Source organism: Rutidosis leptorrhynchoides, chromosome 7 (genome assembly GCF_046630445.1).
Source record: "Rutidosis leptorrhynchoides isolate AG116_Rl617_1_P2 chromosome 7, CSIRO_AGI_Rlap_v1, whole genome shotgun sequence".
Classification (NCBI taxonomy): Eukaryota; Viridiplantae; Streptophyta; class Magnoliopsida; order Asterales; family Asteraceae; genus Rutidosis; species Rutidosis leptorrhynchoides.
The window spans coordinates 179,251,180-179,269,182 of record NC_092339.1 but is presented as its reverse complement, the minus strand read 5'-3'; the positions used below and the strand labels follow the sequence as shown (position 1 = coordinate 179,269,182).

Here is an 18,003-nt window from a genome sequence, read left to right as displayed (position 1 = left end):
ATGCTCATAATAAATTTAACAAACTTTTAATAAATTAACTAAAATCGTAAATATGCATTTTTAATACACAAATTATAGTTAAGGAAATTTACCAAAATACTTAACACCCTAGCCTGAATGTTCGGAAAGAATATTTCTTTAACACAATTTTATGACCAATTCGTTATAAAAATTTATGACTGAGCATAACCTACACGTGAAACATTTTACTGCTGTAAGTCTGTTATTTAACGTGTAGTGTCTCCATTACCACCACACATTTTGTTACTTTCTCAGCTTTACATCATCTTCTGCCCATCAACACCACCACCACCCCGACCACCACCACTGATCCCTAAATTTTAAAACCTATTCAACGTACTAAATTCAAAAACCTCGAATTAAATTCGCTATTAATTAATTTTTTCGTTAAAAATTAAATACATTTATTCCACTTCAAAATCACGATCGATTAAACGATCACAATCGTTTATCAATTTTACACCTATGTTATGGATTCTGCGACTGATTCATCGTCGAACGAAGAATCCGCCAGTAATAAATCGATAACTAGCAACAACAGTAACCGATGTTGTGATGAGAGCTACAGTCTCAGTGCTGACGTCAGCGACTCTGAAACTTCCAGTAGTTTCTCCGGTAGCCGTTACATTCACGGAGCTCCTTCCACTTCCTTAACGTCTTCTCCTTTCCGTACAGTTTCCGTCAAGGATTCTATTTTTCCGTCACCTCCGTTCACCTTCCCGTTGTTTGGCGGGAATGATGACGTCATGGTTTGGGAAAATAAGAATAAACCTAGAAAACAACAACAATCTGGTAATTATTTATCTGATTAGTTAGTATCTATATATAAATCTGTAAATCCAATTATTTCTGTATGTATAGATTACTAAATCTGTCTATTGTATGTATACATTGTCTTGAAATAAATTCCTGTTTTAGGTCATAGTTAAACCATATATCAAATTTGTGCTTTTCACTGCACTTATTTCAGTAGGTTGTACGCCTTTAATCCTATGAACAATTATCCTTACTGAATTACTGATGTCGGTTGTATTATTGTTAATATTGTGTTCCAATTTAATGCGAATTGTAGAGATCGACATGATGACGGAACGATTTGCGAAGCTTCTTCTTGGAGAAGATATGTCTGGAGGGGGCAAAGGAGTTTGTACAGCCCTAGCAATCTCAAATGCCATAACAAATTTATCTGGTTAGTTGATTTATAAATTTTATTTTATGGTGCTAGGGCTTATTTTTAGCTGTGTGTTTTATGTAAGTAGCTAAATCTATATGTTTATGATTGAAAATGATAGCATCTGTGTTTGGAGAATTATGGAGGTTGGAGCCATTGGCTGAGCAGAAAAAGGTGATGTGGCAAAGAGAAATGGAATGGCTTTTATCGGTAAGTGATTCTATAGTTGAACTTGTGCCTTCGGTACGACAATTTCCTGGTGGAGGGACATATGATGTAATGGTTCCTCATCCACGAGCTGATTTGCACATGAATCTACCTGCTTTGAAGAAGCTTGATGCTCTATTGATTGGTATGCTTGACGGATTTTGTGATATGGAGCTTTGTTACGTTGATCGTGGGATAATTCTAGCTCAAGGTGATAGTTGTGATTCGTATTCATTGAGTGGTTCAGCACCAAGGCCGTCGATTAGGCAGGAAGAGAAGTGGTGGTTACCGTATCCGAAAGTTCCGTCAAATGGGTTGTCGGAGGAAGGTAGAAAGAAATTGCAGCAGTGTAGGGACTGCACAAACCAGATACTTAAGGCGGCGTTGGCAATAAACAGCAATGTATTAGCTGAAATGGCGATACCGAGTGCTTACATGGAGACATTGCCCAAGGTATGTTTTCATTTTTTTAATTCCCGACGCACAATAATCTCTACTGACTTTGAATAGATAACCAAATGTGTAAAAAACCGATACCAATTAGTTAAAGGTAGCAATTTCGACCCATTTATTTATGAACATGTCGAATTACCACAATGTATTCAAGTGGGTTTAAAAAAAAGGTAGCTGAAAAAGGAAAGGGTCAAATAGGTTTATCAAGCTTTGTAGGAGGAAGATGTTATTCACATACGGTTCAACCCCGTCCGTGTGCCTAAATTTGTCCCTCGATAATTTGTATACACTGAACATGATGTAAAATGCTCATACAAATCAGTTCTTATCCAATGATAACTGAATAAACTCCTGCAGCAGCAAAAACTCAACTCAATCTGACCTTTTTTTATTAATCTTTTTTTCCATATTGTTCTCTTAAATGTATGGTCAATAATTAATATGTTTTCGTGGTTCAATATTGATGCAGAACGGAAAAGATTGCTTAGGTGAAATCATATATCGCTACATAACTGCAGACAAGTTTTCTCCGGACTGTCTTCTCGATTGCCTAGATTTATCATCCGAGCACCGTACTCTTGAAGTAGCAAATCGGGTTGAGGCAGCCATTCATACGTGGAAGCTAAAAGAGCTTAAAAAACGCACAATTCATCCGAAAGGAAAACGTTCATCATGGAGTGCAAAGGTTAAGGGCCTAGTTGCTGATAACGATAAGAATAGTTTACTGACACAAAGAGCCGAGACCCTGTTACGTAGCTTGAGATTTCGTTTTCCAGGCCTTCCACAAACTTCTCTTGATATGAGCAAAATTCAATATAACAAGGTATGATTAGAAATAAGAAAACCTTTCTAATACATTTTCTGTGCCATCCTTATTTTAATTTTTGTTACAGATGTTTGTATGTTGAATCTTGTTTCCATATATATAGATAGCTTAGGCAATTTTTAACCGTTTACTTTAGAATCGGTTTGATATGGGCTTATGTTCTATCGCAAAATAAGTCGAACAATTTAAGCGGTTATATTGGTCAAATGGGTGAGAATCAACCTAAACGAATTATTAACGCCTAAAGCCTCCTAAAATAATTTTTTTTTAAAGATTTAGTAAAACTATAATAGGATTTTGTAATGACAACCCTCAAAGTTATCGTTAGCGTGCTTAAAACACGTGTAATATTTGGTAACTTACCTCATAAAGTTAATAAACAACTACTTTGTACAAGTATTTTAAGCGCATTAACGACAAAATTAGTGCCGTCATTAGCAAAATTCAAATAAATATAAATATTATCATAATAACACTTGTATAATATAATTCCTTATTGGAATAGGTAAAAATTGTTTGTGGGTTAACAAAAAGACTTATTGACCCATGATGAAATGGTTAATATAAGTTGTTTCAGACCAAACCCATTTTGACCCGTTACCACCTCGACAAATTTCTAATGTAATTTTTCCATCTCTGAAGCATGTTTTGTTATTGCAGGATGTTGGGCATTCGATTCTCGAAAGCTACTCAAGGGTGATGGAGAGCTTGGCATTTAACATAATGGCAAGAATCGATGATGTCATCTTTGTGGACGATGCTACCAAACAATATGTTGCTTCAGAATCTTCTTCAATTTTCAACCGAGGATGTTTCGGGGCCCATCCTGTTCAAAAGAAAATATGCCCTAGTCCATTCTCAATCCAACCCTCACCTTATTCCTCTCCATTTGCCACTCCAACATTCTGTTCATCTCCACCTATCCCGGACAATCTTTTTAAGGTGGCTGATGTGGACAGACAATGGACATATGCTGCTGGGAGACTACCCGCTAATGCTCCAGAGCGTCATTAAATTAGTAATGTTGTTGAGAAAGTCGTTAGGAATATAGTTTACATCATTAATCATTATTTTAGGGTTCTTTTAATCATATTTTTGTTTTGTTTTTATGGGGGAGTTGACAAAAATTGTTTGATGATTTTTATCATGAGCACATTATTTTCTGGGTAGGGGTGGTTACTTTTGACATTTTGATAAAGGAAATAAAGATGAGAGTAATTGCCACTTGGGTATTCCGGTTATCTCAAGGCTTGTTAGGCTGCTAGCAACGGTGCGCCGTTGCTAGCGTGGTTGCTATCGCCATTAAATGGAGCCGATATTCGCAAGTGTGGTTGTAGCGCCATTCAAAGACCGTGCTTCACCATGTCGTTGTTGGGCATATTCAAAGATGAAGCATTTGACATTTCTTTTTGTTGTACATTACCCATTAAAAATGGTATATTGTATTAATTAATTAATTTTGGGTGGGTCCATTTTATTAACATTCATCCTAAGACCACAAGTAGTGCATCGCGATAGCCCCGGAAACACCACCATCACGCCACCATCGCGCCGATGTGGGGCGTGATGGTTAAAAAAAAGGTGGCGCGATGGGTTCATCACAGGGACGAATTGCAGGTCGGGCCATTGGTGTTGTGCCAAGTTGCAGGGGAAACGGCTATATAGCCGTTTGATGGTAATCGTTGGTTTTTTTATGCTTAAGACAATCACTCGTGCTATTTTTCTGGTAATGAATCGACAGTTTTGCTAGTTCTTGACCAAAACAACATTCTTGACTTCCATTTCAAATCTACTTCCATTCTTACCTACATGGAGGTTCAAATTGTTGTTTTTGGTGTTCTTGAATTGGATTTTAATTTTGTTTCAATGTGTCTATGGTTCAATTTAACCTTTTTCAGATTTTTGGCTGTTTGATTTAGTAACTGGAGGTGATTATTGTTTGAATTATCATTTTGAATACAACTATTTTGGATTCCAAATTTCAATTCAATAAATTTAGTGGTTAGTGAAAAATTAAAGTTTTGAATTTGGAATGATCATTCAATTGGGAATGTTTATAGGGCAAATGACCCGAAAAGGTAATATATTATATTAAATTTGACAATAAAGGTAATATGAATTTTTCAAATGCCCGAAAAGGATTATGCAATTCAATTGTGCAATTGAGGTAATATCGTCAAATTTAATAACGATCGTTAGTCAAATTTTGTTAAGTGTTCACATGTGTTTGACATGTGAGGGACAAAATCACATGATTGATCCCTGAACCTTATAAAAAAGTAAAAAATAATAATCTTTGAGGGACCAACGACGCAATTTTGTCAAAAGAAAAAACGAAATCATCTTTGATAAGCGTCCGCTGCACACACCTAAACCACAGCGCAAACTCAAATCTTCTTCACCAAATGACCGAACTCGTGTAACTCGGCACACCATGAATAATCTTACACCATGAATAATCTTTTTCTTTTGTTTTACAACATGAATAATCTTACACCATGAATAATCTTTTTCTTTTGTTTCTCGGGCTACGGAGACGTACAATGTATAAGTGTAGCTTCTACCCTTGTTAACACCTATTTCCTTATGAGATAAGGCTTAGTGTGTCAACAAGATACTAGAAGTAATCTAGCTTTAGGAGGGCGGAGTGTTGCCGATTGATTTTTACCCTCGGGAAATAATCCCTGCAGACCCGGTTCACAAGTGTAGAAACTTGTGGGGTGGCTTAATCAATCTGTCGTCCGTAGAGCGTAAGAGTGCTAGCCCGATGACTTCTAGTGAGAGAAAGTAGAGAGAGAGAGAGAAGTGAAGTCTCAGCTCTCAAAGTTGTCAGAATATCTGAACTGTGTAAAATGACGACCCAAGGGGTCTATTTATAGTGTCAGATCTACCAGATCGCTCGGGGACACGTGTCAGATGATGATACGTTCTGTTATTCGTGATCCGAAATTTATGCTGAAAGTGCCGTTCTCCGGCGAGGGCTTACACGCTAGGCGGCCTTCAGGGCTTACGCATGACGGAGCAGCCTGTACAACGGAGAACGCTGGACGGTTAACTCCACAAAACTGTTGTTTCCAGCCTTCCTGATGCTACTTTTATGCAACCATTATGCCTTTTATGTGTGTATACGATAGGATACACCATTAAGTCCCCTCCAGTTTAATGACTTAAGCATTTGAAGAATGATTAAGTCATTAAACTTTTGAAAACGCATGCCAAACCAGCCTGTTCATTGCCCACTTGCATCGGGGAAAACATTTTAGGCATTAAATGCAGACGAGTTTTACTGACGCTGTTATGATTAATTTTTTACGGCTGAGATCGTCCACGCGCCTCCAGCTGTAAAAAGTGTTATTTCGTACCCTTCGTTTAAACTCACCCCTACACGTGTCTTAATCGTGGCCATAAAAATTGCATCGATGAAATCCTATAAAAACCGTCATAACCCTGTTACCATCACTTTTTTACTTTTGCCAAGATCTAAAAAGCATATTTCTCCCCCAAATCTTCATCGCCTTCTTCAATCTTCAACTTTTTAAGGTTTACCGTCTTTCAAGGTCAGTACACTTCATCTTACTGCTATTTTCTTCTTGTTGATATCTTTTACTGTATTATCATGGCTTCTACACGGAGTACTGGCCAAGAGCACGCTAAGCCTTCTTCGTCAAATACCGCTGACATCCCAGAAGTTAGCACGATGGCTTCATCATTGACAAGTGAATATTTAGATGGCTTAAAGATTGCCTTCCGCCATCTCAATCAATACAACCCTGTTCTTCCCACCAATAGACAAACTGCTGACAACCCTCCTGAGGGGAAAATTACTTTATACGCCTTACAAATTACCCACGGCAACCTCCGTGTTCCCCTTACTAACTTTCTTCTTCGCCTTCTTAGATATTATAAGGCCTATCTTAGTCAAATGCATCCCCACGGCCTTCAAAAAATCATCCTTTTTGAAATGTACTGCAATGCTATTAATATAAAGCCTCGCATTAAAGTTTTTATCTCTTTGTTTAGAATTCGCACAATTAGTGATTGCTGGCTTACTATTGATAGTAAGAAAAATAACCATTTTGTTGGTCCGAATAGAGTTTCAAATTTGAAGGACTGGAAAAGTCCATTTTTCTTTGTTGATGAGACCGTTATTCCTGAAGAGTACTCTGTTGTCCGGGAATGGGGTGCTATTGATGCTGGTATAGGAAAGGGCGTTAAGATTTCTCCCTCAGAGCAGCGGATAGTAAATAGCTTGAAAGAGCTCCGTCTTCCGCCCAGATCATACGAAAGGTATGAGGGAATTCTTGTGCTGTGCAAAGTGAGTCAAGAATGGCCAAGCAATTCTGTGCCAGTACTTCGTGAGAAAAACCAGGGTAGGATGTGATATGATCATCCTATTATATATATAGATTTGTGCCTATTGTTTGTTATGTTTACTTATGTTGCTGTTTATGTATAATTTTTACAGCCAACTCCGTGATGCAGGTTCGCTCTGCTCTTTTATCCGCTGATCTTGATGATGATGTAGAGGTCACTGCTCGTGATAAAACTGCTGAAGAGCTAGAGGCGGAGAGAGTTGCAGCTGAAACTAAAGCTGTTGCTGATGCTGCTACTGCTGAAAAGGGAAAAGAAATTGATGTGAGCAGCTCAGACAGTGAATCCGGGTCTGAACATACAGACACTGAGCGGACAGCGGATGATACCACCACCGCCGATCAACAAACATCGGGGTCAGTTGACATCACGGGTGAAACTAACCCCACTCCTCCTCCAACCCAAAAGACAAGAAAGAAGAGCATAGGCTTTAAAAAGGCGAAGAGTACAGAGGAGGGCAAAAAGCAGAAACGCAGGAGAAGTATGCCCATTCTGTGCTTTCTTGAAAATGCTCACGTTTTTGCGTACAACTGTTATGTTTGTTCATAATGCTAATTTGTTCTTGTTAGTGATTTTAGCAGAGTCGGATGATAGCCAGGGGAAGGCCGCGGAGGGCGGGGAACGGAGGACGGAGGAGATTCTTGAAAGTGAAGGAGAGAAGGGCCTGAAAACGCCTGACCCAAACTTTACTCCATTCGATGAACCTGAATTTCATGAAGATAGGCCGGAAGGCAACTCTGCTTATCATTCTCCTCCTCCTAATATCACTAACCCAGCTATCACATCCTCCAATGTGCAAAAGCCAACTCTTCCTGCTCATGTGAAGGCATTGCAGGCCATCATTGCAAACCCTGCCACTAAGGATAAAGAATTTGCAACTCTTCTTCAGGTATGAATGATAAGACCTTCTGCATGTATACGTTTGTAACTTATTGATGTGAGTTTCCTGAAATTACTCATAAAATTTTTCTTGTACAGGGTTGTGTTATCCCTGAGCTGAAACCCCAATTCACCGCTCTCCGTTCTGATCAACTCAGGGAATCAACTATGGCAGCTCATGTACTGCTAACCAATCATCTGGACTCTGTGCTGCAACTGCAGAAGCATCAAGAGTCTATTCTTGCTATAGCCCGTAAAGACATAGCTGAAGGTGCAAATGCTCGTAAAAGAGCTGCTGATGCTGAGCGTGCTTTAAGTGATGCACAGAAAATAATAAAGGCTAAAGAAGTTGAGCTAAAAAGTGCTCAAGATGCTGCTGTTGCTTTGCAAGGGGAAAGGGATGCTGAGAAGAATAGACTTGAAGAGGAGCAGGTGAAAGTGGGTGAGCTGGAGAAGCAGCTGAATGCAGAGAGGGAAAGGTCTGCTGAGCTTCTCCGGAGGGTGGAGAAAGGCAAAGGTAATTTTGCTGAGCTTAAGAAGGGTATACCAGGTCTGATAGCTAAAGTGCTTGGATCCAGTCTTGTAGGGAATCCCTACAATGATTATGTTGATGCTGCCTTGCACCCATGCTATTGCTGATGTGACCGGCAAGCTGTTTAAACGCCTTGCTCCCAACCAGACCCCTTCTGCTGCTATTGCCAAACTTATGCCTCCTGGTACTCAGGAAAAGGTTGATGAGACTAAAGACAAATTGATAAATTTGAAGATAACGTTTATAATGAAGTATGCAGCAAAGAAGATTCATCTGCTCTAGATGTGCTTAGCGTGCAGTTTGATTGATTTTTGTAAAAATGTCAAACAATGCTTTGTAATAAATTTCCTTCTGACCTTGACATTATATACATACTGACTTTATTGTGATGACTACATGTGTCTACATGGTTGTTGCATATATTTTGATGCTTAATGCTTTAAAACCAATCAATTATGCACCTGAGCATAAAATTTCTATACACAATTGTGCAGTGTATAATTGAGCAAATTATTTTGAAAAGTGTATAAGGTAATTCATATGTAGACGCCTTGCAATATTAAGTTTTGCTAAATGAATATGATGTCTGAATTCTGTTACACGCTTTCCGTCATAAAATTAATGAGAAAGAATTATGAAGTGTTTTTAGAAGAATGATTACAAATCAATAGGCTCTCCGTCTTACACCTTCCGTCATAAAGTATATGAGGAAGAATTGCTAATTATTTTGCCTTCATACATAAAATATAGAACTTCGTTCTGTGAAGTAAGTTTTTTATAATGTTTGTCATGACAAGTATCTGAGTTTTGTATCATGCCTCGGTGCGTTCTAGTAAAACTTAAACGTTTTCTAGCCGATCCCTTGTGCCTTTACTAGCCGGCACAAAAGCTTCCGCCATCGGAGGTATTTTAAAAATACACTCCTTCTGTGGGCAGGTTATAAATGTAATGTTTTACATTTGTCACGGGCATCACTTTGTTTAAGAAAAATATAAAATTTATTATTCGGTACTGTGCAGTACATAAACGATTGATGACGAATTTAGGTGGATCAAGCCTAATTAGTACGCCATGAATGTTTAATGTATGCAATTGCTAACATATGCACTGTAAAATAACCACAATGATTCACAGTAAATTGATAAACGTTGCTCTTCATATAATGCGAAAATATGTTCTTCAAATGCCAAACATGTGTATTTTGGCATGAATACAATGATTGTAAAAGGCAATGTCTTCATAAAAATGCTAAAAAACTGCTCTGATAATAAACTTTTGTTCTTGATTACATGCTGAGATTTGCTTCTTCACACGCCGAGCGCCCAGCGCTATCCGGCCTACACACTTGATTATGGAATGAAAAACTCCTGAACTTCATCATCACTAAACAACCGATCATGCTTTCTCCAGTTTACGTTGCCTTTTGGTAAGTTCACAAATGTGGATCTCTCCCTAGTCGGTGCCACATACTGTGAATGTATGGCGGCTACTCCGTTAGGAGTTGAGAATCTGATCTCTGCATGAGCTGTCAATGTTATTGCTCCGAATTTAGCCAACGCTGCCCTTCCAAAAAGGACGTTAAACCGAGAATTTTCATTTATGATTGTGAAATCAATTGTTTCTGTTCTCAACAGTGGGAATGTGCCCATAACAACTTCCAAACGAATCTGCCCCATGGCATTTACCGGTGCTCCCGTTAATCTAGAAACTTTCAACCTCATTTGTCTAGCTCTGCTCTGCACATGCCTTGGAAAAGTCTTCAAGCAATGCCAGTAAATGATGTCAGCTTCACTTCCCGTATCTGTGTAGATACAGTTGACAAACTTATTTGCTATCTCTGCTGAAATGATCACTGGCTGGACGGACAATGCCCAATTCTGAATTGGCTGAAAGATAATTGGAGCATATCTCCAGCTGTCCAAAATTGCTGTTTGATGATTCACCTTCTTCATAATGACTGTCGTTGATCCAAACCATCCTGATTACAACTTCTGGAGTTGTCTCGCGCTCTGTGATCCGGTCTTCCTACTGCGGTTGGTTCCGATTATCTCTTCCACCATGCTGCTCTCTTTTGTTCTCTCCACGGCGTCCTCTGTTTCCATCATTCCTTTGCCACGCAAATTTTCTGCGAGGATCATTCCTCCTGTACTGTTTACCAGGTAATAAATGATTCAGTTCTCCTGCCTTGATTTTCGCTATGATTTCTCTCATCAAAGATTTGTAATTGTCTGTATCATGGCCCCAAGCCTCATGGAAATCGCACCACAACTCACTCTTTGGACCCTCCCTTTCCTCCATAGGTGCTGGAGCATTGAAAGTGGTCCGAATTGGTTCAGTGAAAAGGATTTCCTTCGGAGTTTTGGTAATCGCCATGATCAACGGGTGCCTTTCTATTGGCCTTCTGTTGTGGTGAAAATCATTAGGGTGATTGTTTCCTCTCCATCCTCCATTTGAATTGTCATTCCTTCTCTGATTTCTGTCAAAATACCGTCCTCCGTTGTGCGGCTTGCTACTACTGCCAGTATCAAACTTGTTCAACCCACGCTCACCAGCTCGAACATGCCTCTGTGCAACCTCCAACGCTTGATGCAATGTTTTTGGCAAGTCATACCGTAATGCATGAACAAGTGCACTAAACCGTCGCTGGTCCAAACAGAAAATGAAACCAGATACAAGCTGTAATTCTGGATAATCAGGAATCTTATGTGCTTCAAGTGTATAACGCTTCATAAAATTGCTCAAAGATTCGTTATGATGCATTGTGATCTCGTGTGCATCAAGATGTGTCAGAGTACAGCTCCGTAGATTTTGGTATTGCATCACAAATTTTGCTCTCAAATCAAGAAAACTGGTAATACTCCTTGGCGGCAAACTAGCAAACCATTCGCGTGCCATTTTCTGCAATACCATAGGAAACATATGGCACGCAGTTTCATCCTCCCAATGCTGCAACCTCATAACACCTTCAAACATAGTCATAAAATCTTCTGGATCCGTTGTGCCATCATAAACTCCAATTGTTGGTATAGCAAGATTTCTGGGCAATGGATAATTAGCAATTCGATCAATGAAACACTGTGTAGATTCTGCCATGGCTGGTGGCTTGGTGGCTTGCTCTCCAGTAATGAGAGCAAAGAAATTGTCCACGGCCACAGCACGGACGGCGGGCTGCGCTAAGCGTTGCTTATATTTTGCCGGAGCTGTTTGCTTAAGAATGTCATTTAATAGCAACACTGCCAGCTTCTCTGAGATGAACTCATCTTTGTCAATTTCATCATCAGAGTCATTATTATCATAGCTCAGTTCGTTATCATCCCCAGAATCATCAATAAGACTGCCCAGCTTGTCGAGTAGCCTGGATAACTTGTATTTTGATATAGATTGCCTTTTCATTATTTGCTTGTCTCTGCCATCTGCCATCCGCCGAAGAGGTATAAATGATGGACATCGCCGTGGTTGCATCAATGGTCGTTGCTCTGGATTAGTAACAAAATTTGAAAGTCTTTCTGCACTTCTGGCTGTCGTTTCTTCGATTACTGGCCTTTTCTCCGAATTAGTTGCCAAATGTTTAAGCCTTTCTGCAGTTTCAGCAACTGTTTCTTCAATCGTACCATCTAGTGGCTGAACGGGTACATCTTCAACAGTTATCATGTCATCAGTTGATGGATTGTTGACTGCTTCAAGTATAAATGGAGCTTCAGTTGTTTTTGTTCCTTTTCCGTTTCGTGTGTTCTTTGCATTAGTGGATGGCGCCATTGTTAACACCTATGTCCTTATGAGATAAGGCTTAGTGTGTCAACAAGATACTAGAAGTAATCTAGCTTTAGGAGGGCGGAGTGTTGCCGATTGATTTTTACCCTTGGGAAATAATCCCTGCAGACCCGGTTCACAAGTGTAGAAACTTGTGGGGTGGCTTAATCAATCTGTCGTCCGTAGAGCGTAAGAGTGCTAGCCGGATGACTTCTAGTGAGAGAAAGTAGAGAGAGAGAAGTGAAGTCTCAGCTCTCAAAGTTGTCAGAATATCTGAACTGTGTAAAATGACGACCCAATGGGTCTATTTATAGTGTCAGATCTACCAGATCGCTCGGGGACACGTGTCAGATGATGATACGTTCTGTTATTCGTGATCCGAAATTTATGCTGAAAGTGCCGTTCTCCGGCGAGGGCTTACACGCTAGGCAGCCTTCAGGGCTTACGAATGACGGAGCAGCCTGTACAACGGAGAACGCTGGACGGTTAACTCCACAAAACTGTTGTTTCCAGCCTTCCCGATGCTACTTTTATGCAACCATTATGCCTTTTATGTGTGTATACGATAGGATACACCATTAACCCTATACCCCTCACATCTTTCATAATCGATGTAAAATCCCGAGAGGGTGGACCCAAAGAAAAAGGTAACTTGGACTCAAATTAGCACCTGAAATGACCATTATTAACACCTAACACATCAACCCCATCAACACCTACGTACGACTCAACGAGTCCACATCCGAGGAATCGGTAGATATGAGTGACTTCGACCCGGCATTTTCATTGAATTGAATTGCAACAAAAAAAAAATGGCAGAGTGGGCTCAACTTCCTAGTGAGCTTCTTGATTTAATATCAAAACGTCTAATTTCTGAAACTGATTTCCTCCGAATCCGTTCTGTTTGCACTTCATGGCGTTCCTCCGGTCATTCTATCACTTCCCGTTTTCCGATTATCCCTAATGCCGGTATCTCTGATACCACTTACGGTTTCAATCTTTCCAAATGCACCATTTTTCAAATCGGGCTGCCTGATCCCGATTTTGACTCAAAGTCATGGTTAATTAAGGTTGAACGCGACATTTCACAAAAACCCGTTTAATGAGTCCGTTAATTGGATCCGAATTCGTTCACCTGTTACCCAATTTCCCTAGATCCCTTAACATGTTGAATTTTAGGGTTAAAGAATTAGGACAAGAATATGCTTTACAATATATTAGTAACAGACCTAATGCTGATTCAATTAGGGATTCTGTTTCTTTATATAAAGAAAAGGTAGTATTTCGTGGGTGTGGCGTTGATGGGCTTGTGTTATTAACAATTCACGATGGGAAATTGGCTATGTTGAAATACGGTGAAACAAAATGGAATATAATTGATGACTCCACTTGTTCTTGTGGTTATGCTGATGTTATTATTTATAATGGGGATTTTTATGCTGTGGGTAGAAATGGGAGAACTTGTACTGTTGACTCAGAAACAATGTCGTTGAAAGTTGTGGCGGACTTGGTGTTCGGTGGTATTAATAAGTTCTTGGTGGAATCTGTTGGGGAATTGTATATGGTTGAGAATCAGTATTTGAGCCTTGGACCGGATATTGATTATTTCGATTCTGATTGTTTTATTAGTAAAAGGAATGTGAGAGTCAAGGTTTACAAGCTGGACACTGAAGAACGAAGATGGGTTGAGGTGAAAGATTGGGTAATATGATGCTGTTTTTAGGAGATAATTGTTGTTTTTCGGCTTCTGCTTGGCTTCATCCAGGTTGTAAAGGGAATTGTGTGTTTTTTACTGGGTATGGTACGGAATATGTTGATCATAGAGGTGTAGGTGTGTTTGAATTGAGTAATGGTCAGATTGGTGCTTTTGATAATGACTTGGGTTACTCACAACTTTTTTGGCCACCACCTTCTTGGCTTCATCCGAATCTTGTAGGGATTGAAGTGTGTTTCTCTTTTGAATATATGCTTATCTTTGTTCTATTATGTTTCGATTAATGAATATTGACAAATGGTGTACCGCGTTACCTTTGAAACCTTCCAAACCCATAAGAGTCGGATGCCTGTAAAATACCTCCACCGAATATCCCTATGTGGTAGGATCGAGTATCATCTCACTTTGGGCCCCAACTTTTAAGGCAACGGGTACTACTTAGCTATTAGCTCTTTGGATGATTAATGAATGTTGATTGCAATTAAATTGACGAATTAACTATTGGATGTTGTTGGTGCTAGCCCAATATTGGATAAAACTTCATGATTTACATTACTTTGATAGAGTTAATTTGCTCATATTGACCGACTTTCCGAAGCAAAGTCTCTGTTTTGACCATATATGTATAGTCGACATATGAGCATTATAGAATCCTTTAGGTGAGATAGACGAAATTGATTTTGAATTTATTGGTCTAGCCTTTACGTTGATATGCTCAATTAATGAATTATAAGTCCATTAAAAATTCATTGAGCCTTTTAAACTGGTTTAGTGATTAGTATACTTTAATCAATGACTGTAAAAGTTGGCAAACTAGTCCGGAGTAGTCGGATTTAGGAAGTAGTCCGCCCCACCTGGCCAGCCAGTCAACTTTGCCCGTCATAAATCAGATTTAGTCGATCAAAGTCAAATTTATTCAAACAAAGACATATTTATTTGGTCAAAGTCCAAGTTAGTCACCGACTGAGTAGTCTCTACTAGTGCCTGACCGACTTTTAAAACCTTGTTTTGATTTTGATTTTGATTTTGATTTTAGAGGGTAGTCTTAACCATTCATGTGTATTAGTGTCAGCAAAAGTATAGCAGTTGCTGTTGCAAAGTGGTTGTAATTGGTTGACTATCCTGTTAAAAAGGTAATGATTTGTTACAGTTTTTGTCTGACTACATTGGATCGATTTGGATTCTGCAGTATGTAAACATACCAATGGATTCTACCTTATCATATCTTTTAAAAGTAGAAATATTGATTAATTAGTATTATTATTTGACAAAAGATGCTCTTCAACCAGTGTTTGCTTAGTTAGTATTCATGTATTCCGTGCAAATTTTCATGGATCAACAATTTGCTTACTGCCATCACTATTGGTACTTGGTAGAATATCTCTATGAGATTCTTGATTTTTGATGCATAGGATACTAAGAAGATATAGGGGTGTTCAATATTTGGTTTCAAACCGATTTACCCGAAAACATAACCGAATGAAAACCTAAATAAAACGAAACCGAATTTTAATTCGGTTTTTGGTTTTACTTTTTGAATTCGGTTTAATGAAAACCGAATATAACTAATAATATATTAAAATTTTAATATATATGGACGAAAATTCATTTTTAAAAATAATAGTCGAATTCAAATATATTTGTTATGATTTTTTTGGTTAAATTATGTTTTTTTGCGTATTTCGATTTTAACTGAAGCCAAACTGAATTCGGTTTTTGGTTCGGTTTTGGTTGAATTCAATTTTCGGTTTGCCTCGAAATTTTAAAACCTAATAAACCGAATCGAATAAACTGAGAAAACCAAAAACCGATGAACACCCATCATGATGAAACATTGCCTCCGGAATTGAAGAACCTATATGTCTTTGTAAATACTAAATAAATCGTATTAAGATTTTAGCTTGTGTTGGTAGGCATGTGGGGTTTCCTATCAAATCATGTCATCATTTTTATCCGATCTCTTTGGATCATCAAGTTGGTTTCACAGGTAACTAAGTTTTAATTGTCATATGAACTTATAAACCGGTTTAGTAATTAGTATTGTCACACCCCCAGTTAGGGTCTGGGTGAAATGTGACTTAATATCAAATCAACCAACATATTATAATATACGAGAACAATACTAAATGATAAAACAAACTTTATTGAGCACGCAGCGGAAAATGAAACGTAGTTACAATGATAGGAATAACAATAATGGAAATGTTCACATGCAGAAGTAATAAATGTGATATCTCTTGATCCTATGTCCAAGTAGCATCACATAAGCAGTAAGTATAAGAGCTTGAATCAAACAGCACCTGAGACAAAACATGCTAAAGTGTCAACCAAAAGGTTGAGTGAAGTTCATAGGTTTAACAAATAAGTTTGACCGTTTGTTTTAGACCACAAGATTTAATTTGTAAGGTTGATCTCCCGCAGGATCAAAAAGTAGATCTCGCAGATCCAAAAGTTATGCCAGTGCGTGATATTTAGACTAAACGTTCAAGTTTGCCCCATGACAAGTTGTGTCTGTCCTTGTCGGTTTAAATTTCATTATCAAGTAATACAAAGACTGAGTCAAATGTATCGGGGACGTTACTCCCGATAGGCCTACCCCCAATAATTAAGCATGCCGCAGCAATTAAAAATATCACTGTAGGGACTTAGTCGGACATAGCCGGGTATAGCATAGTTTTAACAGTTGGTACTGATATTTAGACTAGACTTTCAAGTTTACCCCGTGTCAAGTTATCGTTTATACTTGTCGGTTGGGGGATTGCTGGTCATAGCCCAACATATCACAGTTTAATAGTTGATACGTGTAAGTACTGATATTTAGACTAGACTTTCAAGTTTACCCCGTAACAAGTTATCGTTTATACTTATCGGTTGGGGGCTTGCTGGTCATAGACCGACATATCACAGTTTAATAGTTAATACGTGTAAAACAGTTATAAAAGTTGTGCATGTATTCTCACCCCAAAAGTTATAAAACAGTTATGAAACAGTAAAAAGTGGGGCTATGAATTCACGTATATAAATATTGTAAAACAGTTATTAAAATATTGCATGTTAAAAATTTAAAAATCAAGCATGTGTCTCACCCCATAGTTTCAAAACAGTAATGAAATAGTAAAAAGTGGGGCTATGAAATTCACGTATATAAATATTGTAAAACAGTTATTAAAATATTGCTTGTTTAAAACCAAGCATGTGTCTCACCCCATAGTTTCAAAACAGTAATGAAATAGTAAAAAGTAGGGCTATGAATTCACGTATATAAATATTGTAAAACAGTTATTAAAATATTGCATGTTAAAAATTTAAAAGCAAGCATGTGTCTCACCCCATAGTTTCAAAACAGTAATGAAATAGTAAAAAGTGGGGCTATGAATTCACGTATATAAATATTGTAAAACAGTTATTAAAATATTGCATGTTAAAAATTTAAAAGCAAGCATGTGTCTCACCCCATAGTTTCAAAACAGTAATGAAATAGTAAAAAGTGGGGCTATGAAATTCACCTTAGTAAGTAGAGAGAGTTATTCCTCAGAATAGAGAGTTGAACGAGTGAGCAGGAAAGTCAACCTATTGACATTTAAGAGTAGTTAAGTGTTTTGCCCATGTTTAAGTTTAAGTATGTGTTTAAGTATAGTTTGTTTTACTAAGTTTCTATTCCTAGTAAGTTACTATTTTTATAAAGTTTCTATTTTTAGAAAGTTTCTTATTTTACTAAGTTTCTATGACTAGAGAGTTTCTACTTTTATGAGTGTTTCCATTTTAGGATACTTGCCGTATTAGATAAGCTTCCAATCACCCCTTTCCCTTCGAATGGCTAATTTAGATCTAGGGGCTTGAGCCATAGGACCCTTTAAATCGGAAGTCCAAACCCTCTGCCTAGAATCTCGTAGAAACCATTCGTCAAGAAAGTTCGAAGATCTATACATCTCTAATACATATCCCAAAATGTTTGTGTGCTACAATATAAGTAGTAGGTTATAGGTGCTAGTAATAGTAATAGTATATACATGTTAAGTACTAGTATAAGTAGTATTAGGGTTTAAGGTTTTAATATGTATATGTATATATAAAAATAT

At 38.1% G+C, this 18,003-nt stretch overlaps 1 protein-coding gene and 1 pseudogene across 1 annotated transcript; both read left to right on the top strand.

Annotated features, from left to right (window-relative positions):
* Nucleotides 1-340: 340 nt before the first annotated feature.
* On the top strand, nucleotides 341-3,993 carry LOC139857427 (rop guanine nucleotide exchange factor 1-like). The gene is made up of 5 exons (XM_071846179.1): nucleotides 341-813; nucleotides 1,094-1,210; nucleotides 1,314-1,852; nucleotides 2,322-2,675; nucleotides 3,339-3,993. Exons 1-5 carry the CDS (start codon nucleotides 492-494, stop codon nucleotides 3,690-3,692), a joined length of 1,686 nt encoding a protein of 561 aa, XP_071702280.1. The 5' UTR covers nucleotides 341-491; the 3' UTR covers nucleotides 3,693-3,993.
* A 9,029-nt stretch (nucleotides 3,994-13,022) lies between these two features.
* On the top strand, nucleotides 13,023-14,208 carry LOC139859811 (F-box protein SKIP23-like; annotated as a pseudogene).
* The last annotated feature ends 3,795 nt before the right edge of the window (nucleotides 14,209-18,003 follow it).